General features: G+C 42.2%; 1 protein-coding gene across 4 annotated transcripts in view; it reads left to right on the top strand.

The window, feature by feature from the left end:
• TMEM117 (transmembrane protein 117) overlaps window positions 1-26,742 on the top strand; it is a 214,907-nt gene that overhangs the window by 128,627 nt on the left and 59,538 nt on the right. For all 4 annotated transcript variants that reach the window (XR_006413964.1, XR_006413963.1, XM_044422904.1 and 1 more), the window contains one exon: window positions 705-802. Coding sequence is in view for 2 of the 4 variants with exons in the window: in XM_044422904.1 (XP_044278839.1) it covers window positions 705-802 (98 nt within the window). In the remaining 2 variants the exon portion in view is untranslated. The remainder of the gene's footprint in view (window positions 1-704; window positions 803-26,742) is intronic.

Here is a 26,742-nt window from a genome sequence, read left to right as displayed (position 1 = left end):
TGGAGATCAAAAAGAAAAGAATCAATAAGGCAAAATGAAAGGAAACACTGTTCTTTCGTTCAATTCCATTTTGCACCCATTGAATCTTTTTGCTGATTGAGTGCTACCCTTTTGTTGTGTTGCTGTGCTCAATGACAAATTTATCCAAATGGTAATCAAGCCTGCTTAGTTTCCCAAACCAGTGGTCCATACAGCTAATAATCCTTTCTCAAATAATCATCATTCAGAACTATACAGCTATGATAGGTGACCACAAACAAATGTTTCACAAGCCTTCTAAAGATTGCTTCATATACAGATTGACTTATCTCTTTTTTTGCATAATACTTATTCACATGCCAAATAGAACTTCATTTACAGGTCCAGCAAAAAGAAAAGCAGTTGTGAAGTCATGTATTGCTGGTGTAATATATGGAAGCATGGTGCAAAAAATGAATGTGGCAATCCTTTTTTTGCATGTGGGATATGACTATCCTATGCACACCACTGTGTGAGTAAGCCCCATCTGTAGAACTTACTTTTTGGTAAACATGCATAAGATTGGATGCGTAACTATGCATAACTGCATATAGGTTGGGATTGTTCTTATGTGAAGTTGCAAAGCCGGAACATAACCAGAAATTGGAGAAAAAATTATAATCTGGATGTTTTGCATAACCCAAACCACACCAGCTTGAATTATTCTCTCTTTCCCACCATTCCAGGTCACAGATATGATGCTTCAGGACAAGCCTTATCCTGACTGGGGAAAGTCCGCTAGAGCTTTCTGGAAAAGGGGAAACATCAGGATCATTTTATTCTGGTAGGAGAAAATTCCATTAGGTTACTGAAAATGGCTGTTAGCAAGCTTGTAGAGAACATATAATTCAGATGTATTAGTATGAATGACTTTCAGTGGGTTACTTCCAAAGAGATTTCCTCTAAATTGTAACTGTCATCTACAACAACATTCCATGTTGTATACGTATGTCTATCCAGCAAACTTGATTAAGCATTTTAAGTACAGTAGAAATGAAAATTTATACAGATCAGAAAGTAAAAGTATACACACTCTTTGATTCTTCTCTACAACATACTCATCTAGTATTAGAAATCTAGATAATATTTCTAATTAATGTATGCAATGGAGCCAAAATGATTGCAGCATAGATTCAGTCTGTGCCAACAGGTCATCATTATTATAAAAGTTGAAACTAGGAGGGTGTGAGTGGAAAAAAATCTATCTTTGTTTTCTTGTTGCTGGAAGCCTCATTTGGCCTGCAATTTATTCAAGAGAAATAGTGTTTGTTTTGGTGTGCTTTTGTTGCCATTCATGCCACTTTGGCACTCATATTCATCTCTGGTAGAAGTGGGAGGAAATGACTTCAGTAGCTGCTGAGTGCTGGTGCCCCTTCTTTTCCACTTAATTTAGTGGATATTGCATCACTCTCTGGCATATTAGGAAAAACGTAATACTAGCCTGTACAAAAAACAGGAAACAAAAATTGAAAAACTGGGGGCTCTGCTGGCAAAATGCCATTCCTGCAACCTACTCCAGCAATTCAACCCAAGAACAGCTGAACAGCTGGGGCATTGTGGGAAAAACAAAATGGTGGCTGCCAATAGCAGCTAGTAGCTTTACAACTGCAGCTTCTGGGTCCAGTGATGTTAAAGCATGCTATGGAAGGAAGGAAGGAAGGAAGGAAGGTCCTGCCACTGCTTTCAGAAAAGGTAAGGTCCAGTACCTGTGAATAAGTATCCAAAAGGGGAATCACATTTGTGTTTTCAAAAGCCATTGTGGGATGAAATTGTGCTGAATTTGGTTCTATTTTCCATGTAACCCAAAATAGAATGCATTTTTAATAAAATCCAAAGACAGGGTTAAAATAGTTGAACAGTATCTTGGGGCCTTTTAGCTTAGTAGCTTCCCAACCACAATAGAATGTCACCTTATATATCTGGCATTCCTGAAGTTTTCCTAGGGTACCTTGTCCTGCTTTTTCATATATTTGAAAATGATCCTCTCTGCTACTCCCGTGTGTGTGTGTGTGTGTGTGTGTCCCCTTTCAAAAAGGGTGTCTGGATACTACTGAAATTTGCAGAAGCTGTGTGTGATGACCTGAATACATATTTTAAAAACCAAACCAAAAGAGAAAGAATATGTTGACAGTGACTGTTCAAACCTTTGTAAAGTATAAACATGTTTAAAGGTATTTATACATGTTAAACATTTTTGATAAATAAACATCAAAGGCAACATAGCTGAAATCTGTGACTTTATTATAGGTGTGATTATGCACAAGTGTATCAATCTATGCATAAATGGAGTAAATATTGAGCAATTTGAAGTTTTACATATTTTGAATATAAACGTGCCAATTTGATTTAGGCCATTATCCCTAGGCTGCTGTGGTTTAAACGAGCCTGCAGCTTTTAATAAGCCTGCAGTCTATTTTATTTGATGGGAAGTCAGTCTCTTTGATGCTGAGAGAGTAGCTTATGCTTCTGCAGTGTAGTCTTGCAGCAATGCTTCTCCTGCATTGCAGGCTGTGACTTGCAGTGAGGGTGAGATTAAGAGAGAACAATTTTCTGGTGGTGTTCAGTGTCATTATCGTAGGGCAAGGGTGTTGAAGCACAGGCCTGTGGGCCAAATCCAGTGCCCTGGGATTCTCTAGATCAATTTACTCATTTATTTATTCTATTCTAGGCTACCCCATAGCTGAAGCTATCTGGGCAACTTATAATGATGTATAAAACAATATAGTATCATACAATTAAGATAAAAAATAAAAGAATGCCAAAATGAATTGAATATTGCTTTAAAATACAGTAAAAAAGACCTTGCAAAGGAAAAGAATCACTTCAATAATCCCCCAGACCTTTGAATAACCAAGGAGATCTTTAGAGGCTTCTACAAAGAGGGCTATCTTGACCTGGTGCCAAAAATGGCAAATTTGGCACCAAGCAGGCCACAACAGGGGATTGTTTCAAAGATGTGGGGGGGGGGGCATCACAGAGAAGGCCACACTCTGAACCTTCCTTGGGGTTGGCAGGTGGAGGATGCCCCTAGACCAGGGGTGCCCAAACTTTTTGCAAGGAGGGCCAGATTTGGTGAGGTGAAAATGTGAGGGGGCCGACCATTCAGCCTGACACTCTTTGAACCATTAACATTAAATGCAAATGAACTATTTTATGAAAGACTAAACAAATAACTTAACTGCACTAATGTGAAGGGTGATACTGAGATCTCGACTGCATTATAGAGGCCAGGTCTGGCTCAGAAACAGTGGTTTTGATGCGCAAGATGTCACGCAGGTGAAAGTCACTTAGTCTCATCCTCACGCGGTTCTTGTTAATGTTCATAACCGAGAATGTCTTCTCGCACAAGTATGTCGAACCAAACAAGCTCAACATTTTCTTAGCAAATGTTCGAATCTCTTGGAACCTGTCTTTATCCAGCTGGCGGTAAAAGTTGACAAGAGGGAGCTGTTGGTGCCGACTGCAACACTCAGCGTCACACTGCAGCTCAATGAGCTCCAGCTGCAGGTGGTCTGGAGCGTCATCCGGGTCCACAGAGAAAGGAGATGAAAAAAGCGTGATCTCCTTTTCAATAGCTGCAAAATCCTGAAAGCGCTGTTGAAACTCCTCAGTCAGAGATGAGATGTCTGCTTCATACCTCCTCCTTTGTGCACTCATATTGTTTTGTGGAAAACTGGTCATTATTTCCTGCAGTGATGGGAAATGTGTGGCATTGGGCTGCGCTTGTGCCAGGTGCCTTTGGAAAAGTAGCAGCTTGGTCCCAAAGGCTTTGATATGTGAATACAGTTGGCTTACCACTGCATTTTGCCCCTGAAGGCTCGTGTTCAGCATGTTCAGATGTCGTGTTATGTCAACTAAAAATCCAAAATCAGCCAGCCAAACAGGATCAGATAGCTCTGGCATCGGTTGTCCCTTTTTTGTCAAGAATTGTCCGATTTCCTCCCTAAGAGAGTAGAAGTGCTGCAGTGCAGACCCCCGACTGAGCCATCTTGCCTTGTTGTGATACACAACATCTCCGTATTCAGCCTGGATGTCGAGTAGAAACTGTTGAAACTGGGTGGCACAGGGCTTTGGAGCGAATATAATTAATAGCCTTCATCACCAGTTTCATAACATGATCATATTTCGGATGTTTGGCACAGAGAACTTTTTGGTGAATAATACAGTGGAGTTTTATAGCTTTGCCTCCTTCTTTGCTGACTTTGTTACAGACTAGGGTTGATAATCCACTTCACTCGCCAGCCATGGCAGGTGCGCCATCTGTAATAATCCCAGTGACTTTATGCCATGGTAGTTTCATGTCATCTACGGCGGAACAAACAGAAACAAATAAATCTGTTCCTCTTGTTTGGTCCTTAAGGCTCTGGAGGTCAAGTAGCTCGCTTTGGTTTACCGAGCTTCCATCTCTCTCACGGGACTTCCTGTCCCTTCGAGACCAGGGCTGGAGTGCCTCTACTTGGTGTTGGGCGATTGAGACAGACTGGGGATTCTGTTGGTGTACTGTGCACCCTTCTGCCCAACAGTCTCCCTGCCTGAGCTGACGGAGACTGTCTCAGACCTGGTGTTGAGGACTCCCAGGATGTTGGTCCTGGGGGACTTCAATCTCCATGCCGAGACTGGTCTGACCGGGGCGGCTCAGGACTTCATGGCCTTCATGATGGCCATGGCGCTGTCTCAACATGTCACCGGCCCGACACACTCTGGACCTGGTTTTCTCGATGGGGCAGGAAGAGGGTGGTCTGAGGGTGAGGAATTTATGCTTGACTCCCCTGTCATGGTCAGATCACTTCCTGGTGAGGTTTGTGCTCAAGAGCAACCTCTCCCTCTGTAAGGGTGTGGACCCGATTGTGTGGGTCCGCCCCCGGAGCCGGATGGATCCGGAAGGATTCCTGAAGGCCCTGGGGGAGTTTCCAGCTGACAAGACGGGTGCTCCTGTCGAGGCTTTGGTCGAACTGTGGAACGGGGAGATGACCAGGGCTGTAGACACGATCGCTCCTAAGTGTCCTCTCCCACCGGGCAGAGCCCGCTCTTCCCCTTGGTATACTCCTGAATTGCGGGCGATGAAGCAGGTTGGGAGACGGCTAGAGCGTAGGTGGAGGAAATCACGGGATGAATCTGACCGAACACACTTGAGAGCCCACTATCGGGCCTATGCTGTGGCGGTGAGGGCGGCGAAAAAGAGATTTTTTCCCCGCTTCCATTGCCTCCTCACAATGCCGTCCGGTGGAGCTCTTTCGAGTGGTGCAAGGCCTGGTTCGTCCAGGTCCAAAAGAAGACCTGGTTCCACCCTCAAAGGCCCGCTGTGATGACTTTGCCAGGCATTTCAGGGAGAAAATCGCTCAGATTCGTCACAAGCTGGATTCCACTATTGATTCAGAGGTTTTAAGGGAGAAACTAGCACCGCCGTCTGGTCCAGAATTATTGGATGAATTTCAGTTACTGCGGCCCGATGATGTGGACAAGGTGCTTGGATGAGTACGTCCCACCACTTGCCTTTTCGACCCTTGCCCATCTTGGTTAATAAATAATTCCAAGCACGGGATTGGGACCTGGATCTTGGAAGTGGTTAACGCTTCTCTGAGGGAGGGTTGGGTGCCTGCCCCTTTAAAGGAGGCGGTAGTCCGACTGGTCCTGAAGAAGGCATCACTGGATCCAGAGATGGCCACTAACTATAGACCTGTGGCCAACATCCCGTTTCTGGGCAAGGTGTTAGAGCGGGTGGTGGCGGGACAACTCCAAGCACTCTTGGATGAAACTGATTATCTGGACCCATTTCAGTCCGGCTTCAGACCCGGATACGGTACTGAATCTGCCTTGGTCACCCTGTACGATGACCTGTGCAGGGAGAAGGACAGGGGGAGTGCATCCCTGTTGGTTCTCCTGGACCTCTCAGCGGCTTTCGATACCATCGACCATGGTATCCTTCTGGATAGGCTAGCGGGATTGGGGGTCAGAGGCACTGCTTTGCAGTGGTTCCACTCCTATCTCAATGGCCGATTCCAGAAGGTGGTGCTGGGGGACTATGGCTCTGCGCCATGGCAGTTATGCCATGGAGTACCGCAGGGGTCCATTTTGTGCCCTTTGCTGTTCAACATCTACATGAAACCGCTGGGAGAGGTCATCAGGAGGTGTGGGCTGCGGAACCATCAGTACGCTGATGATACCCAGCTCTACCTCTCGTTTTCCACCAATCCAGGTGAGGCAGTGGCTGTACTGAACCAGTGCCTGGCTGAGGTAATGGGCTGGATGAGGGCCAATAAACTGAAGCTCAATCCAGACAAGACGGAGTTCCTGTTGGTTGGCAGATTGGGCTTCGGAGAGGGTGAATTGAACCTTGTCCTGAACGGGGTTGCACTCCCTCTTAGGGACAAGGTCCGCAGCTTGGGAGTGCTCCTCGACCCGGAGCTTTCACTGGAAGCTCAGGTAACAGCAGTGGCAAGGAGTGCTTTCCTCCAGCTTCGGCTGATTCATCAGCTGCGCCCCTACCTGGAGTACGACTGCCTCGCAACAGTGACATATGCGCTGATGACTTCCCGTCTTGACTTCTGTAACGCACTCTATGTGGGGCTACCCTTGAAGACAGTCCGGATACTTCAATTGGTTCAAAATAGAGCTGCCAGGCTGCTGACGGAGACTGGGCGTTATGTTCACATGACTCCAGTTCTCCGTCAGCTTCACTGGCTTCCCATTGAAGTCCGGGCCCAATTCAAGGTGTTGGTGATGACCTATAAAGCCCTAAACGGCTTGGGTCCTGGTTACCTGAAGGAGCGCTTACATCCATATATGCCCAGCCGCCCGCTGAGATCGGCGGGAGAGGCCCTTCTCTGGGAACCCTCCGTGAAAGAAATCAGGAGGGTGCGTACTCGGAGGAGGGCTTTCTCTGCGGTGGCGCCTAAGTTATGGAATGCTCTCCCCAGAGAGGTCCGCCTGGCGCCGTTGTTATTTGTTTTTCAGTGCCAGGCGAAGACCTTTTTATTTAAGCGGCATTTTAAATGTTAATATTATTGAATTTTATCTGGCCAGGGCGGCTTATTTTATTTTGTATTTTTGTATTTCATTCTAATGTTTACATTTTTAATTATAATTATTTAATTTATTGTTGTAAGGTGCCCTGAGGCTTTGGTGAATGGGGCGGCATAAAAATGTTTTAATAAATAAATAAATAATAAATAAATAATTTCAGTGAAAAAATACTCCAATTTCCACTTGTCCTGGAAGCGGCAGCCCTTGCTGTCAACATTCCTTTTTTTAGTTACAGTTGCCATTTTAGAAATGGGCACACAAGCCTTGTGTCACAAGGGTCACGCGGCGAGAGTGCTGACTCAGTCTACTGCCATCTTCCGGTGAAATATAACCACCAGCCTTGAAGGAGCAGGAGGCAGCAGGGGACAGTTGCGGGAACTGCTGTGCGGTGAAGGGAAAAACGCAGGCCGGCAGGGATGAGTGACAGGCTGAGCCGCCGGGAAGAAGATGCTGCAGGCCGCTCGAAATTTGAAAACGGGTCGCAATTGGCCCCCGGGCCGGACTTTGGATATGCCTGCCCTAGAGGATGAGTGTGGTGTCCCAGTAGATCATGCTTGGCAGAAGCATTCTGATAGGTACTGTGTCCCCAAGCTGTGTGAGGCTTTAAAGGTTAAAGCCAGCACCTTGACTTGGTCCCAGAAGCATACATGCAGGCAAGGCAGGCAGGCAGGCAGGCTAGAACACTTTGTTGTTAGTCACGAAGTCGTGTCCGACCCATCGCAACCCCATCATTGTCCACGACCCCATCGTGGACAACATTCCTCCAGGCCTTCCTGTCCTCCACCATCCCCAGGAGTCCACTTCAGCTCACACCAACTGCTTCAGTGACTCTATCTAGCCACCTCATTCTCTGCCATCCCCTTCTTTTTTGTCATCTATTGTTCCCAGCATTAGGCTCTTCTCCAGGGAGTCCTTCCTTCTCATTAGGTGGCCAAAGTATTTGAGTTTCATCTTCACTATCTGGCCTTCGAAAGAGCAGTCAGGGATGATTTCCTCTAGGACTGACCGGTTTGATTCCCTTGCGATTCAAGGGATTTGCAGGAGTCTCCTCCAGCACCACAATTCAAAGGCCTCAATCCTTTGGTGCTCAGCCTTCCTTATGGTCCAGCTTTCACAGCCATACATTGCAACTGGGAAAACCATAGCCGTGACTGTATGCACTTTTGTTGGCAGGGTGATGTCTCTGCTTTTTAGTATGCTGTCTAGATTTGCCATAGCTTTCCTCCCCAGGAGCAAGCATCTTTTAATTTCTTGGCTGCATTCCCTGTTTGCAGTGATCTTGGAGCCCAGGAAAATAAAATCTGTCACTACTTCCATTTCTTCCTCATCTTTTTGCCTGGAAGTGAGAGACCGGTTGCCATGATCTTAGTTTTCTTAATGTTGAGTTTCAAGCCAACTTTTGCACTCTCCTCCTTCACCCGCATCAAGAGGCTTTTTAGTTCCTCTTCACTTTCTGCCATTAGAGTGGTATCATCCACATATCTGAGGTTGTTGATATTTCTCCCAGCAATCTTAATTCCAACTGGTGATTCATCTAGCCTCGTCTTTCTCATGATGTGTTCTGAATATAAGTTAAATAGGCAGGGCAACAGTATACAGCCTTGCCGAACTCTTTTCTCAATTTTGAACCAATCAGCGGTTCCGTGTCCAGTTCTCACTGATGCTTCTTGACCCACATATAGGTTTCTCAAGAGACAAATAAGATGGTCAGGAATTCCCATCTCTCTAAGAACTTGCCACAATTTGTTGCGATCCACACAATCAAAGGCTTCAGCATAGTCAATGAAGCAGAAGTAGATGTTTTTCTGGAACTCCCTAGTTTTCTCCATGATCCAGCATATGTTGGCAATTTGGTCTCTAGTTCCTCTCCCTCTTCGAAATCCTGCCTGTACTTCTGGTAGTTCTCGGTCCACATACTGCTGGAGCCTAGCTTGGAAGATTTTGAGCATAACTTTGCTAGCATGTGAAATAAGTGCAATGGTGCGGTAGTTTGAACATTCTTTAGCATTGCCCTTCTTTGGAATCGGAATGTAAACTGACCTTTTCCAATCCTGTGTCCACTGCTGAGTTTTCCAAATTTGCTGGCATATTGAGTGTAGCACTTTTACTGCATCGTCTTTTAAGATTTTGAATAGTTCAGCTGGAATACTGTCACCTCCACTAGCTTTGTTGTAGCTCAGACTTCCTAAGGCCCATTTGACTTCACATTCCAGGATGTCTGGCTCGAGGACAGTGACCACCCCATCGTGGTTATCAGGGATGTTAAGTTCTTTCTTGTATAGTTCCTCTGTGTAATCTTGCCACCTCTTCTTAATCTCTTCTGCCTCTGTTAGGTCCCTGCCATTTTGGTCCTTTTTCATGCCCATCTTTGCATGAAACATTCCCTTCATATCTCCAATTTTCTTGAAGAGATCTCTGGTCCTCCCTATTCTATTGTTTTCTTCTGTTTCTTTGCACTGTTCATTTCAGAAGGCATTCTTATCTCTTCTAGCTATTTTCTGGAATTCTGCATTCAATTGGGTGTATCTTTCTCTTTCTCCCTTGCCTTTCGCTTCCCTTCTTTCCTCAGCTATTTGTAAAGCTTCCTCAGCCATTTTACTTTCTTGCATTTCTTTTTCTTTGGGATGGCTTTAGCTGCTACCTCTTATACAATGTTGCAAATCTCTGTCCATAGTTCTTCAGGCATTCTATCAGATCTAATTCCTGAAATCTTTTTGTCACCTCTACCGTATATTCATCAGGGATATGATTTAGGTCATACCTGAGTGGCCTAGTGCTTTTCCCTACTTTCTTCAATTTAAACTTAAATTTTGCAACCGGAAGCTCATGATCTGAGCCACAGTCAGCTCCTGGTCTAGTTTTTACTGACTGTATAGAGCTTCTCCATCTTTGGCTGCAGAGCACATAGTCAATCTGATTTCTGTGTTGACCGTCTGGTGATGTCCATGTGTAGAGTTGTCTCTTGGTTTGTTGGAAAAGAATGTTTGCTATGAGCATCGTATTCTCTTGACAAAATTCTACCAGCTTGTGCCCTGCTTCATTTTGTAGTCCAAGGCCAAACTTGCCTGTTATTATCTTTTGGCTTCCTACTTTAGCATTCCAATCCCCCATGATGATAAGGACATCATTTTTGGTGTTAATTCTAGAAGGTGTTGTAGGCCTTCATAGAACTGGTCAACTTCAGCCTCTTCAGCACCAGTGGTTGGGGCATAGGCTTGGACTATTGTGATGTTGAATGGTTTGCCTTGGATTTGAACTGAGATCATTCTGTCATTTTGGAGATTGCATCCCAGTACTGCTTTTCTTACTCTTTTATTGACTATGAAGGCTACTCCATTTCTTCTGAGGGATTCTTGCCTGCAGTAGTATACCTAATGGTCATCTGAATTAAATTCACCCATTCCTGTCCATTTTAGTTCACTGATTCCTAAGATGTTGATGTTCAGTCTTGTCATCTCTTGTTTGACCACATCCAGCTTGCCTTGATTCATGGATCGTACGTCCCAGGTTCCTATGGAGTACGGATCTTTGCAGCATCGGACTTTCCTTTCACCACCAGATACATCAGCAACTGAGTGTCCTTTTGGCTTTGACCTAGTCTCTTCATTCTTTCTGAAGCTACTTGTACTAGCCCTCCACTCTTCCCCAGTAGCATATTGGACACCTTCCAACCTGAGGGGCTCATCTTCTGGTGTCATATCTTTTTTCCTTTTGGTACTTTCCATGGGCTTTTCATGGCAAAGATACTGGAGTGGGTTGCCATTTCCTTCTCCAGTGGATCACGTTTTGTCAGAGCTCTCTGCTATAACCTGTCCGTCTTGGGTGGCCCTGCACGGCATAGCTTATAGCTTCATTGAGCTACGCAAGCCCCTTCGCCACAACAAGGCAGTGATCCATGAAGGAGCTAGAACCCTAGAACTCCTCTTATAAATTCAGACCTACAGGTCCCAGTTATTAGTCTGTCTGCCTCATTCTGCATGAGTTGCCACATATCGTATTCCTCCTTCCTTGATTGCTGATAGTTTAGTAGTTTTCTAGTCCAGTTCAGAAGAATCTTACCAGAGTTTCCTTTGGAAAATGTTGCATGAGGAACTTCAAGAAAAGCTTTTAGAAAAGGATATGAACTACCTACATTCATCTACAAAAAGCAAATGTAACTAATTTTCAGTGCATACATAGCCCCATTAACTCTATCATTCAGACTTTCAGATCCCTTGCGTTCATGCATGAGTAATAATTTTCATAAAGTTAAACTGCCTTTAATGCATCTGTTTCCACTTTCTGCTAATTAGGTTTCTCATTCCAAGAATAAATACATTTCTCTTCTCCCAAAACTTGTAAAAATCCATTGTGCTTTGCTGTCCTTCCCAGTGTTTTTATAAAAGGTTATTTTGGACATTAGCATTCTAAGCTAGGCATTTTTCTTCCAGCAGACTAGGGAATGAGGTTGTTTTTTCCCAGTTCTTGGCCACCAACATATATACCATGATTAGCATATTCATCACATTTTACATGACTACCAGTGCAATCTTATACATTTCTGTTCAAAAGTAAGTACCATTGAGTTCAGTGAGACTTAACTAAAGTTAAGTGGATACTGTACTGCAGCCTTAGTCTGTATTATTTTTAAACTCTGCCTAAGAACCACAATGTAGCATCAATTGGCCACATATACCCCTTAATTTCTTCAGATGTATTAATGGTTACTGTTTCACTTTGGCAGAATATATTTGTAAACTGTTTACCTTAAAATAATTAGCAGTGAAGTTTTGCATTAGCTTAAGAAATAAGACATATTTCATTTTTTTCTCAAAAAAAAGTTTGGGATTTTAAAATACAAAGGACAACCTACGTACTTTCATTTGTAGCTGTGGGCAATGAAATGAAATTGCCTTAGGTAACAATGTTCATTAAATAATGACATATTTACTGTCTGTGTGTCAGGAATTCAGTGACGGCTAACTTCACTATTGTAATAAACAGAGGGGAAATTAAGGAGGACAAATTAATAACATTAGAAAAGTGTGTGGTATTTGCTCACTGAATGAGGGCTGTAATAGACCACATGCTTTGGAGGCAAAAGGTCCCAGGTTCAGTTCTTGGCGTTTCCGGGAAAAGCAAGGAGAACTGTCTGAAACCCTGCCCATTTCTGCTGACAATGCTAGGCTAGACCAATGAGTGGTCCAACCCATTATATGGTCCTATACAGATCAACAGATTTATTAGGACATAATTTTTCATGGGGTGGAGGCCACTTCCATAGATTCCTGAAGCACTACCTTAATTTAACAGGTATAACATGCAAATAGGTATAGCTGTAGGGATGGGAAGCAGGATGCATTTGTGTGCAGTAGGTTCAGAGAGAAAAACAAAAATGCAGACTGTGTCGATTATGGTAAAGCTTGAATGTATGCAATAGATTAAAGCAACCATTCATAAAGCACCATCAATTATAACACACATTGGTAAGCTCATTAACACATGTAGTGGGATAAAAGCCTGCTATTAAGTAATTGTGTACAACTATTTTGTTCTGTATTGAATTACTTAGTCAAATAATATGTGATGTGAACAGTTTTAGTATTGATACATTTGACCACACAGAACAGGTACGGGGAATGGGATTGGTCCCCAGGGCTTGAATGTATCCTGTTACATTGCTGGGGGCTTGGATGATATTGTGGGACATCACCCATTTGACAAAGTGTTAACTTGTATGTACAATCCATTATTCCAAATTCCCAGGTTCCCTATTGCCCATAGCGTTTCACTATCAATACTTTTCTGCCCATTTGCTTTGAAAAATAACTTGCTTCTAACCTCTATTTTGGCACATTTAATTTATTTCAGCAAGTGTTAAATATTGCTCCAAGAAGGACAGGAAATCAATATGGTTTATTCAAAGGCACTGATCAACATTGCCTCAGAACTATGATTTGCATATTTTATATTTATACAACTTCATTAGGCATGTCTACAGTATGATTTATTCTTTGAAAGCATGGTTTTGTACACAGCATTATGGCAAAGATTTCTGTAAGACAAAAAACTCATCTAGATGTTTTTGGCCAACTAATGACGTGAGAATGAGATGAGGGAGGAAAGAAGGAGGCTGGGTGCTATCTGAATATGGTGCAACCAGGTGGCCTCAGTCTCTTCTGCTTCCCACCCATTGGCGATCCCCTTTTTTGCTCTGGTTTCCAACACTCTAAAGACAGTTGGCCTGGTCCTTTCTGTGCTCATTGAGAAATTATTAAGCCAGTGGTTCCAGAGAATCCTACAATGACCAGACAATTTTGGAAGTCTACAGATTTGCACTCTAACTACTGGAAAGTAAGGCATTCTTATGTGCCTAATTCAGCAATTTCCTATGCATCTTGAATGGGAAGAGAGATAAATGAATATATGAAGCAACACTGGCAAGATTCCAGGGATATGAGGGACAATAAGCCATCATCCTTAACTATCCTTTGGAACCTTCACTGGACCCATTTAAGGATAGTCCTGCAAATATCTACCAGGCCCTATTTGCTGTGACATTCACTGCTTGTTTTTTATGCATCTGTTACATTGATAACTCACCTTTCCATTAGAAATGCCTAGGGTGATAACAACAGTAAAATTTGCAATTTAAAAACCAAAAAACTTACTCTGCATGGGAAAGAGAGGGAACCAGGAGACATCCACCTGATCCAGATAGGCTGCCCTTCCCCACTCCCATTAAGGCTATTTCCACCACCTGGCCCATGGTATATATTCCAGAAACAGGGGAAGGCAGGCAGGTGATAGGTCACTTCAAAGTTTGTTCTAGCTGAACTGCCCCCCCCCCCCTTCATCCACAAGGAGAGTAAGGCTATGAATGGCTATTTGTCCTGATGGCTACATGCAGTCTCCACCACTTAGCAGGCCTGTGCACCCCAGTTGCTGAGGAGGGTGCATGCAGGCTGAAAGGAGGGTGTCGTGGCCCTCATGTCCTACTTGCTACTGGCTGGCCGGCCTCTGTGGAAGCAGAATGTTAGGCAAGAGAGGCACTTGGTCTGATTCAGCAGGGCCCTTCTGATGTTCTTGTGTGTACCACTTCTGATCAGGCGTATCATATGATACTTGAAGACCTGCTTGGTATCATTGTATCATTAGGTATAACTGATTCAAAGTACAATCACAGAATAAAACCAAAAATATTTGAACATTTCAGAAGATCTTTATTCTCCATGGAACGTGTCCTGGCCCAGCTTGCCCTCTGTTGTCTTCTCTGACTGGCAGTGTGTCTTTCTGGAGCTCAGCAGAGTTTTTCCAAGCCCTAAACCTTGACCTCCTTTGACTAGATTTTCTGGGGACTGGTCCTGGAATCTTGGCTATTCTGTCCTGTGGGCAACAGGCATGCTAGTTCAGCATGCTGCAAGTCCACTAGCCAGATACGGTCTGCCCTCATCCCTGTGCTGATTGTTACTATGTCAGATCTGTGAATAGTAATATAGGATGGCAACCATCTCTCACAACAGTAATGGTGACTCCAGAATCCTAGGATAACAAGAGTCAGGTTGGGTGCTGCTATTGCTGCAAAAGACAAGAGTCAGATGTTTCCTTATGCATGTACACCCATTGTACTACTTCCTTCCCATGTAGAAACTATAAATCAGTTTCCAGAGCTGGTACCAAAACCTGATTATTTAAGATCTGCCTGGTGCTTTATCTTCTCAGAGCAAGGCATTGATAACTTCAGCCTACTAAGGGAGCAGTATTTGCAGCTTGACTTTTACTAACCAGGACTGAATGGAGTACAACTGGTCTCTCATATAAGTAGTTGAATAAGGAAAAATGATCAGTCAGGAGCAAGGAATCTATGCATGTTCTGCTGACATGAAAATGAAATATGACCTTCAAACTCTAAGCATATTGGCTTGTGTGTCACAGGTTAAACTGGTATTTACTTTGTTTTCTTTCACCAGATCTTCTTATAGTGTTCCAGCTCTTAAGCACCTATTTCCTTCACTAAGTACCTCCTAGTGGGGATTTTCTGGAGCATCCCGGTTCTGAGCAAATAACTCTATTTTTGTCTCCACTGGTGACTTGACACCCAACATGGCTGAGGATGTCAGTGTCTCAACTTTTAAGGAGTCTGAAGTCATCAACCTGCTTTAGAATTCCTAGTTAGCAATTTCTGCAATTCATATTTCAGCAGTTAAATCATTTTAGTTCCTGACATGTCAAAGGTGCCATGAGTATTGAGGAAAGAGTACATAAATCTATCTATCTGTGAGCCGTCCAGAGACTCAGTGTGATTGGACAGCCTAGAAATATCCCAAATAAATAAAAATGAATAAAATTTATTTAAGATTATCAATCTATTCCAGTGTATTTATCATTGAAATTATTAATAGGCCTTCTTTATGGAGAAACAGCAGGTTTAAGGAATGGTTTGCTGTGACTGTTAGAGCAACAAGAGAGAGGGGATGAAGGCTGTGTCTCTTGGTCATTCTGCCTCCTTTCCTTCCTGTAGCTTTTAAAATGCATTCTCTTGATCTAAAGAAGTGCCATTTTTGAAAGCTGTCACTGGGTGAAAGAAGCACTCTCACAGTGCCAGTTCTTCAAAGCCTCTTTCAATCATGCACTTATGTAAGAATCTCAGGAAATCACCAGAGAGAGAGAGAGAGAGAGAGAGAGAGAGAGAGAGAGAGAGAGAGAGATTGAGATTGTGTATATTTGTACTTTTAACAAACTCATCTATGTTTAGAGCCCCTATATCATGAACAAAAGATAGCTTGGAGAGTTCTTGCTTGGGAGCTGTTTACAATATATATTCTGTTGTTAAAAAATCAATAGAGGTTTTCTTAGGTTTTTTGCATTGGAAAAAACTTCTGGTAGCTGAGCAGTATCAAGGCATTCAATTTTCCTTTGTAACTGCGAAGAAATAATGAGAACAATGTGCCCATATTTTTATTCTGTGTAATTGTATGTTGTCTAACCACCATTGTGAAAATAGGAAAAGCAATAGCTAGAACCTCAGATAGATTAAAATGCTGGTAAAGCACAGTATGTTAACAACAGCAACTGTGTAAGTCTCAGCATTGTCTAATACTTGTTCTGTTTCTTTCTTTTGTCCCTTGTTTCTTTTTGCATTAAAAATCTATAACACAGAAAACGACATCTTGGAAAAGATGTCTTGAAATTATTGGAACAACAAATATAATGTAGACTGTGACATGCATAGCTCAAGGTATTCTATTCACACCATGGCTTTATGTTGAAGATTATACCATCTATTTATTGTAATGCAATCCAAGGTACAGCTGCGTCTTTCTCAGAACAAGGTTGTTTCCCATCCCATTGTGCTATTGTGCTATGGTGCACGCACATCTTTTTCTTATAAATTGGATTAGCTTGCCTTGTGATGGACCTTGACTCTAATTTATGGTTTGCTTTCTATATATCATGTTTCCATGGTACAAGGATAAACCCTTTCTCTTGCTAATGGGCAAATCCTCATGCATTTCAGTGGAGTGACACCTGGCTCCTGGCTGAAGGATGGGAAATGTTTAAAAAACAAACAAACTAAAAGCCCACCCCCTCCGCACCATGGCATCTGAGCACAACATGTTGTGAGAGTTACAGCTTTCCAGTTTTCCCCTTGTCTATCAGCATTGACTTTTTCTTCCACAATGTAACATACATTTAATTGCATTAACTGCAGAGATAGGAAATAAAAAGTGTGCCAGAAGACTACATTAATATCGTGTTGGTGTACATTGAAATTGCATTAAATCTTCCTACAGGAGCAGCTTACAGTACAACATGAGGCTAAGGCTGAGCATATTACAGAAGCTTCCCTTCTCCCTGCTGTTTTTGTCCTTGAAATAGTATGACTCCATTGACATCTAAAGCAAGTCTGTCTTCTCTCCCCTCTTTTCCCCTTTTCTTACTTTAGGGAAAACAGCATTTCTGTGTTTGTTTCTTTGTTGCATTAGTTTTTTCATTGGGCTGCCTGAATTGAACTATTTATTTTAATCCTGAAGTCTCCTGAAATGAACAGAGATGGCTTCAACTCTGCTTTTTTAATGGTGGATCTTGATAATGAATTAATGGCACATAGAGGGGCTTTAGAATTGCTACGCAGAAGGGGGCTTTAGAGCTTTTTCTCCTGACCGTGCTGACCAACAAGCCCAATTTCAGAGAACCTTCAGAAGACATGAAACAGTCTGACCAGTGGATAGAAAAGGAAATGTGGGAAACCCCACTGGGCACATGGAAGAATAAGAGAATACCAGCTTGAAAGAATACCTTAGCTATGAAGAGAGAACTGACGAGAAAACACAGAGGGGTAATTAACTTCCACATATTTTCAAATGGATGGGTGGAAATCTGGATTGTGTTTCTTCGCTGTGTCCTTCTGTACGTATTTATTTATTTATTTATTTATTGATTTATATCCTGCCTTTTTCCTACAAAGGGCTCAAGGCAGCTTACATCATTCTCCTCCTCCATCTTACCCCCACAACAACAACCCTGTGAGGTAGGTTGGGCTGAGAGTCTGTGACTGGCCAAAGTCACCCGGTTGGCTCCATGGCTGAGCGGGGACTAGAACCCAGATCTTCTGAGTCTCAGTCCCAGCTCTTAACCACTACACCACTCTGGCTCTGGTAACCACACTGGTATGCATGGAATGGCCATGTACCCACTAGCCATACACTCAGTACAAGTAAGAAGTGGCTGCATATTCATATGCAGGGCTGTACATAAGAATCCTCCATACAGAGAGCTATCCGGTGTGGAAACACAGTGCACAGACATCTCTATGGCCTCTTCACAAGGATGGTCAACATGTGGCTAGCAGGAGCATAGCCAGTAGTCACCACTCACACTCCATCACATCATCCGTGTTGAGTTGAGCCTGAAAACAAGCGCAGCAATGGCCTGTTCAAAACAGGATAGCCTGTGTAATGAAGTATTCCCCCACGAACTTGAAAAAGTGGCTTCCGTTCAAAGGGGATCACTTAAGACACCTTGCTGTATCTTCATGCTGACCTGGCATTGTTCCTTGCTGATTCTTCTTACTGGAAGCACAGAAAGAACTGGTGATGAGAAGCAAGCTTTAAAATTGCAAAGAATACTCTAGAGCTGAGGGTCCAATGCAACAGCCCTTCTGCAAACGCGGGCAAGTGTGTACACTCCTAAAAAAATCAGATCTTATTAATAAATATGTGCCAGTAAATCTGAATATTCTGTAAAACAATGCAACCAAAGGATTGGGAGGTGGAGGAGAGGCTGTCTTGAATTACTTTCATGTGTAGTCTTTCCGGAAGGGTTTTTTTTTAACCCAGGCACACATGAAGGGAAGATAGCAGAATATTTCAATAGCACTCTGTCAAGAATCAGAAGAACAACCAAACCACAAGGTATCTTTCCCTTTTCAATACAAATTTCTCTGGATGGCCTGAAAAATCAAGAGTACAAAACAGAGGTTCAGATAAATTTGAAAAGCTCACTAGGTAAAGATTGAATTTAGGTCAAATTTGGTGGTAGAGGATAGTGGTTGGTTGTTGTTTAATTAATTGTGCCTCTTCAGGACAAATGTCTATCACTCAGTTTCACAGAGCTTTGACAGCATGACTAACCTGTGACCTTCTTTTTGTTCAAATGTCTAGTTGGCCATCCTGTCCATGTCTACACTGAATTAGTTAACAAGGGAACACTGCATATTGGCTAATTTGATAACTGTCAATTGGAAATCATTGGTAAAGAGGGGGGAAATAGGAAAAGTCAGTGTAGCAAGATCTCCTCCTTAGCATCCACTTGATTTCAAATGTTAAGGTGACAGTTCTGAGTACCTCCCATGTCCTATACACTGACTTGATTTTCCAGGAGAGATATTAACCAGCCCTTTTTGCTGTCAGGGAAGAGCACATACAGCTCTTCCCTGACAGTTTGTAAATAATAATAAAAAACTCTCTTAGAAGACAACCAAATAGGACAGAGTCATTCGGGTCATGTGGAGTGGAAATAAGTCCTGCTGGTGCTAGTGTCTCATTTCCTTCATTCCATTCTGCTGCCTGTAAGAATTTTTTTTAAATGTTATGGAAAATTTGTGCTTGCATGCATTTCCTTTCTTTTCTGCCCAGTCATGAAATTTGCATGCATTTTCTCCCCATTTAATTCCCAGTCATGAAATTATCATATATTTCCGGTTGTAAAAAACTGTGATGTTTCCAGAAAATTTAAAAAAAAACCCTCACAGAAGTGCCAAAACAGGGCAGGGCAAATGGGACACCAGCAGTGGCCAGTGGTGACTTCAATGCCAGTGGGGCACGGTATTCACTGCAGGTCTCAACCTAAAACTTTAAGGTTTTATCCATGGTGCTGAAGTGATGGAGCTTAAGAATGCAGCACTATGGATAGCACCAGAGTAGATACACTGCCCTGCTCACTTTGAAGCCACCGGCTTGCTCTGCAGCCCCATTCACTCTATCCCATTCAGCTGCCTCCTTGGGAGGTTTTCCTCGAACTGTCAAGGAAACAGTCACAGCAGAAACTGCTCCAAAATGGAGCTGGGAAAACAGGTGTGTGGGTAGTGGTGGTTAGTATCTTCCCTTCTAGAGAAGCTGGTGACAGTGTCGAAAATTCAGAGGGCAGTGAGAACTGTCTTTCCAGCTCTTGAGACTCAGATTACATTGTTTGGAGGGCGATCTTGTCACTGTCCCTTTTCAGTGCACCTACTTCCCTCATCTTTGACCACTGGTTTTCTATTGATAGGTCAGCAACTGTGTGCAAATTAACCTCTATGCCGTCTCATATTTTCAGTCTGTTACCTACTGTGCTTTACCATTCCCTTTGACATCTGAAACAGACAAGGACATTGACCAGGCAAGACTAGATGTATCAGAAAGTTGCAACTATAGATGTGCACCAGAAAATGACCAACCAAACACAACAAAAGAAAATAATTAGGGTCGATTTTAAAAATGTGCATTTTTGAGTCTCTGAAACAAAGAAAATGTTGGCAGTGGTGCACAGAAAGGGGTATAATCGGAACAAGGAAGGGGATTTAAGAGGTTCTGCTGGGATAGCAACTGGAGGACTGAGAAGGAGCAGGGAGTAACCCATGCTGAGCCTGATCATCTGTCAGTTGCAGCATGGGTTGTTCCACGAACAACCCACACGGTACAGCTCATTGGCAGTGCAGCAAGCACAAATACCACATTTTACAGGTGTCACATGCCTTTTCTTTCCTTGGTGAAATGAAATGGCCATTATTCTCTGCTGAACAGAAAGGTCTAGGTTTTTTTAACTGGAGTTTTGTGTTGTTTGTAAAGCTCCCCTGACTTTGTTTTTTTAAGAGTAGCATTTCAATTTCAGCACAGCCCTAAAACTGCTACAGTATGTGCAGGATTATCTCTGGCTTTCAAAAATAAACAAACAAACAAACCTGAACAATATTCCGTGTGGGGTTTTGGAGCTTTATTTTTCCTACATCTGAAAGGACGTGGCTCTTCCAGCCTGACTCTAGGAGGTCTCTTGTTTCAGGCAAACCATTGGACTCCTGGCAAGCATGTACTGTTTCTTCCTCCACCAGACTAATCCCTTTACTCCAGATGATGGTATTCTTACAACAAGGCAGATGGTGCTAGTACAACCACCATTCCTTTGTGTGCAAGAACTGGTAGGAAGCAGTTTTATGTGCATGACGCACTGATGGGAAGAAACTGTATGCAGAGCAAATGGTCAAAAGCATTTTAGCAAAAAGTCACATCCAGAAGGCTCAAAGCCAGGATAGCCACGTTAAAAAGACAAAAACTCTGTATTCTGTCTACTTTTTTTGTTCTGTGCCAGCAACTAATCTTTTGTTCATTTTTGCTCTAGAGTAGGAACAGTTGGCATGATCCAGAACTTAAAGGCCTCCATAATCCTGATCTGAATTGGGGACCCTGTATCTGTGCCAAAGTAAAAGTGAAAAGAAAATGTAGCTGCTGGATAAACATTTAAAAGTATGTCTGTTCTAGTAGTAGAAGAAAATATAAAACAGGAAAAATATCTTCAGTCTAGTAGAATACTGACCATTACTGAGCTATATTTTAACTCTAACCTTTTACACTAATCTTGCAAAAGAAAGAAGGGCAGGTATGAATGCAATGTAACAACTACAACAACAGATCTGTACATATAAAATACCACCAAAAGCAGAGAGCAAGTTACACTGATGGTGGCATTTGTTTATTATTATTATTATTATTATTATTATTATTATTATTATTATTATAACATTTCTATGCCGCCCCTTGCCGAAACCTCGGGGCGGCTTACAACATGATAAAATACATTGAAATACAATAGTACATAATAAATTACCATTAAATATAAAAATACAAAAAATACATTGATTTACAAATACAAAATTAAAATTATCAGTGTAAAATAAAAATATAGGATGAGAAAGAGAAGGAAGAAGAAGTTGCCCAGGCGAGATCATATGTTTTAACAATTGAAATGATGTTTAAATAAAAAGGTCTTTACCTGGCGCCGAAAAACCAGTAGCGACGGTGCCAGGCGGACCTCTTTGGGGAGTGAATTCCATAGGTTGGGCGCCACCGCAGAGAAAGCCCTCGTCCGGGTACTTACTCTCCTAATTTCTTTCATGGAGGGTTCCCGGAGAAGGGACTCTCCCGCAGATCTCAAAGGGCGGTCGGGCATATAGGGACGTAAGCGCTCGTTCAGGTAGCCAGGACCCAAGCCGTTTAGGGCTTTGTAGGTCATAATCAACACCTTGAATTGGGCCCGGGCTTCAATGGGAAGCCAGTGAAGCTGACGGAGGACTATCTCTCCTAAAGGTCAATGAGTGAAATGCATTGGAAATCTAAGGTGGAAATGTAACCATGGAATCATTGTGGGTAGAGCTACCAGATCAAATCTGACAAGAGTGGAGGAAGCCCTTGATTAATTAATAGACTTTCCAATTTCTTCATTTCAATGGCTGAGGAGCAGAGGATGTTGCTGGAAGCTCCTAAGTCATGCAGCCAATACTGCTATCTTTTTGTGGATCCCCTGGCAATTGCTACAAAGAGGCAACTGGACCTCATGGATACATACAGCCAATCAGGTCTAGGACTTTTGCCAAACTGAGAATGCAGTCCTATGCAAATTTGACAGGTCAATATTATATAACTCCAGCATTCTCCTGTCAGCCAAGTATGTTGGGAGTTCTAGGACTTATTTTCCGTCTAAGCATAGCTAAGATTGCATCCTTAATCTTTCATGAATTACTCCCCTTTTAAAGCCCTTTAAGCTTCAAGGAACTGCAGAATTACACTCAGTTCAAAGATGTATTTGCCAATTGATTTCACCGGATGTTCCATGTGTTTGCATTACTGAAAAGCTTCTGTCCATCTACTTCACATGATTTATAAACTCTGCCACATCCCCCATAGGTTGCTTTCCCCTTTCAATTGAAAAAGCCCCACTCTCATAGTCTGACTACAACACTGTTCCAGAGAACAGGTAGTATGGGGCCCTTTTTGACCCCTTGTTCAGCTCTACAGCAGCTTCTCAGAGATTCATCTGAATGTGAATAAGCAAGTTGTGAAGAGCAAGAGCACTTCAGCTGCATTTTCTCTACTGTCATAGTTATCATTCTCTACTCATGGAAGGTGATCATCTGAAGAGGACAACCTCCTGTATCCATGGATCCTGACCAGACACAGAGCCTTCCAGGCTCTTAATCACACAGAGTGTCTTGGTGGATACAGGAAGCTCTCTTCTTCAGATAAGCAATTTCCATTGGTAAAGGACAATGCACGCAACAGTGCAGGGCAAGAGTTGGAGTGCTTACTCTCCACATGTATTGCTTGTACATGGTAAGAACTATGGCTGAATAGGCCTAATTTCGCTTTAAGAGGTGGACCTTACCTGTAGAAGGCATTCCAGGCTTTCCCCCTGGAAGCTGTTAATACATGGATCAAGGTCTTGTCAGTTGATTTCCTAAAAATTTAAACCAAACTACAGGTTGGTATGCTTTTTGCTGGAATGCAAAATTTTCTTAATTCTCTAAGTTCCATAGAGCAGTGCTGATGAATCTTGTACACTATTGAATACAAGTAAGCATAACACTGTATTTTTTGATATTTTATATCACTTTACTTAGCATCCATTTTCAGTGAGCCTAACTGGAATTACATTGGCACTATTGCCAGCCTTCTCAGACAACCTTTTAAATGAATATTTTAGCTTTCTAATAAAATGTGTGGTGTTCCACACATCATCTGTACTGAAACAGAACCTTCCAGTAGCATTTTGTTTGTTCTCTTGAATAAATCCTAGCTGGTAAATGTATCTTAGATTATATAGGATAATTTTTATGCGAAGAATGTATAGTTCTTTCCAAAATAAAGTAGTTTGCAATAAGCAAGCACAGATGAAAAGATCATGGAACATAGTATTATAGTTTTAAAGAATCTTTAGCTGTTTTTCGCAGAGGCTTTCTCTTTCAACTCGTGTTTTGGAAAGGGTCTGGGAATTATGGTTTTTTTCTGGTAGTTTGGTTTGGGTTGTTGTTGCTTTTTTGTTTGTTTTTTTTAAAACATCATTTTAGATTGAGCCAAAATTTCTTCATTTTTTTTCCTTAGAAGGGACATGTACAGTATTGTGTATGAAATTGTAGAAAGGGTACTTTTGCCATCTGCTACAAAACATTCTACATATGGCTTCTGAAATTAATTTATACACAAGTTCAGATACTGTTCGGTCAGCAAGTGGGCAGAGACTCATGGAATCAATCATTTTGGGTTTTAGGGTACATGGCCTACAGTTTTTCTGAAAGGAATGGAAATAATTCCTGGAATCTCTCCAAAACAGTCAGTGTCTCAATGGAACAATTAAATGTGTATGAAGAATGTTTGCAGTGAAGTTCAAACAGAGCAGCCTGAGGCTTATATTTTTGGTTGTAATTTATTCACTGTTTTTCTCTGCACAATTGCTGGATAGTCCAAAAACAGTTTGGAGAATTATGCCCATTGCATTGTGTATATAAATTCTGACTGACGTGTACAGCAGCCATTTATTTTTAATCACTGTTTCAGGAGACAGAAATAACTCTTGAAGGAGGGAAAGCAAAATTTAGCATTCAAGCAAAGAAAGCTTTATTCATTAGTGCACTGCATGTTAGTATGAATCAGGCTGCAATCCTAGACACACATTAAAGTTTGAAGCCAGGTGGAATAGTTTGAGAGACAGTGTTATATGGCTGCCCCAGACTCCTGCTGCCCAGAGGTCTATAGGATGATGCTGTGGCAAAGACAATGGCTAGTGAATCCAGCAGCCCAGTCTTTATTCAGATGGGGCAGGCACAATGCGTGCAGCTGTGTAACTTTGATTGAAGACGTTGCTGTATCAAGCACAGACCCATTCTAGCCCATAGATGAAGGGAAGGGGGTGATTTTGTCACTTGATTCAACATTTCTCCCATAACATACTTGTCCCGCACACACACTTCCATCTTACCTCTCTTCTGTAGAGAAAAGTGCTTGCATAAGGGTTGTTATACAGGTAAAGCCAAATGTGGGGCATGCCAAATATTGAACATGGTTTAGGTAAATTTGAAATATTCTGCACCCGGAAGCAACCAGATACTAACAGCCTACCTTGAGGATACTTTCAGATCTTATGATTTTGAGGTACGGGTGATTTTTGAATTTGAACAACAGCAATTACAGATATCCTGTGTCAGCAGCATGGCATTATTCTGGTGACAGAGAAGGAACAAATCTCAAGCTGTGGTATTTTGCCTTTACTTGTGTCTTCTGAAAGGAAGAATGAAATCAAGCATAGGCAAAAGATACCTGTTTTATTTGAAGACTGCAGTTGGAGAGTTGCTTGATGAATGGTTTGTTTGTCTCACATTGGTTTATAGAATTGATGTGTTAGATTACTTGAGACTAGCTGAAAGAGGAAGGGATGGGGATGGGGAATCCCTGGGATAATTAAGGACTCCTGATTTGACTCTGTTTTGGAGTGATTGTATAAACAACAGCTTGGACAGCTGGTGTGCAGAAGTTGGTGAAATTCAAAATGCATTCCAGTCAGAAGAGCATAAAAAGAGCCCTGCTGGATCTGTGCAAATGTCTATTTATTCCAGCAGCCTGTTCCTATTAGGGTGGCCAGGTGTTCCAATTACAGATGAGTGTCTTCTATTTGAAGGACTGTAGAGGACAGTCCTCTAATGGAAAAAGTGCTTTCCTTAACAGCCTGTCCAGTCCAAATCCTGCTTACAGATAAAGATAAGGGAAAACACAGGGGCCTTGAAGTTTTCTGTCCTCAGGTGGGGACAGCATACTACACAGGCCAGTTTTCCGTACTGGAGTATTATACATGACTTTTCTATTTAAGTTATTGCTGAACTTGCACCTGTATAAATAAGTCTCCACATCCAATATATCTGCAAACCTGTGTCCCTCTTTTGCCCTCTTTTTGGTGAGGCTGTTGACTGACCCATTTTATTTCAGTCTGTTTTAATCTTTAATCCGTGTAAGGGTGGGTGAGGATTTTTCCCAGGTGAATTCATTAACTGGGCACATCTTTGAAAAGGTACATATTCTTCTGCCATTAACACATATTTGTGCAGATGCTTCAAAGTACAAATGTTTTATTTGCATCTTTTACAAATGTATGCATGCTATTAAATATGGGGGGTGGTCCTCGAATCACATCTCAAACACAGAAGCATACAGACTTCAGCCACAGACTGCATTAGAATCTGTGGCTGAAGCAGAAGGTACAAACTATGTAAAATCCTGATCAAATATGAACTGAAGCAAAGTTCTCATACATTCCCAGTGCACCTTGAAATTACCTGGAAATAGTGCTGGTGCCCATATCAAGTAGACCAGTATATCCATTCCAGGTTGTGCTCCACACTTTTCAGGGTGCAGCACCTATTTTGGGGACAGGGTTAGATAAGCACTGGATATAAGGTCATTCTTCTTATTTTTCTAAGTTGACCAGACATTGGGTACTGCAGATATCTGGGGTCATCTGTGTATCACTTTTAGGATGCTTCTTCTATGATTCACAAAGAGAAACTTGTACCTGCTTCCAGTCCAGAGGTTCTAACAGAAACCATCAGAGATGAATCAAATTCTTCAGAACTTCAGTGATAATATTTCCAGATAATTGCTGTTCTGTGTAGAGCTTATAATAGGGCAAGCTATTATATTGAAGGTCAGCAGTTCTTTTTCTGTATCTTTCATTTCAGATGTTAAAGCTACTTTAAATAGATTTAGGTTTAGAACACTGTAGTTCTGGCACGTCACTGATATCAAATAGTTCCAAATGTTACTAAGGGAACTCGCCCACATACTTTTTCCTTTATTAGAAATCACTTGTTGTTCTCCCTACCTTATCACCCTTTCCCCATTCACTTCTTACTTCTGGAAGACGACTGCAAAACTCTAACTGGATAGCCCTGTGACCATTTGGAAATCACTCTCTGAAGCAGCTGCCTCCTTTGCTGTTGTTTCGTATACCTCAAGTAATGGGATTTTCCAATAATTAGTACTGCTGGCAGGCATCTAAGCAAAACCCATAGTTTAGGAGGATTGCTGGTAATGTAATTACTTGTGGGAGATATATGGATGTCTCCCATATGAAAACAATATCATCCTAATGTTTTATGTTAGTGACACCATTAGCGGAATGACAGTTCATGCTCCAGTAATAACA

This window comes from Varanus komodoensis, unplaced genomic scaffold (assembly GCF_004798865.1).
Source record: "Varanus komodoensis strain SLA01 unplaced genomic scaffold, ASM479886v1 scaffold13_1, whole genome shotgun sequence".
Lineage (NCBI taxonomy): Eukaryota > Metazoa > Chordata > Lepidosauria > Squamata > Varanidae > Varanus > Varanus komodoensis.
Note: the sequence above shows the minus strand (reverse complement) of the source record. Positions and strands in the feature narration are given on the sequence as shown.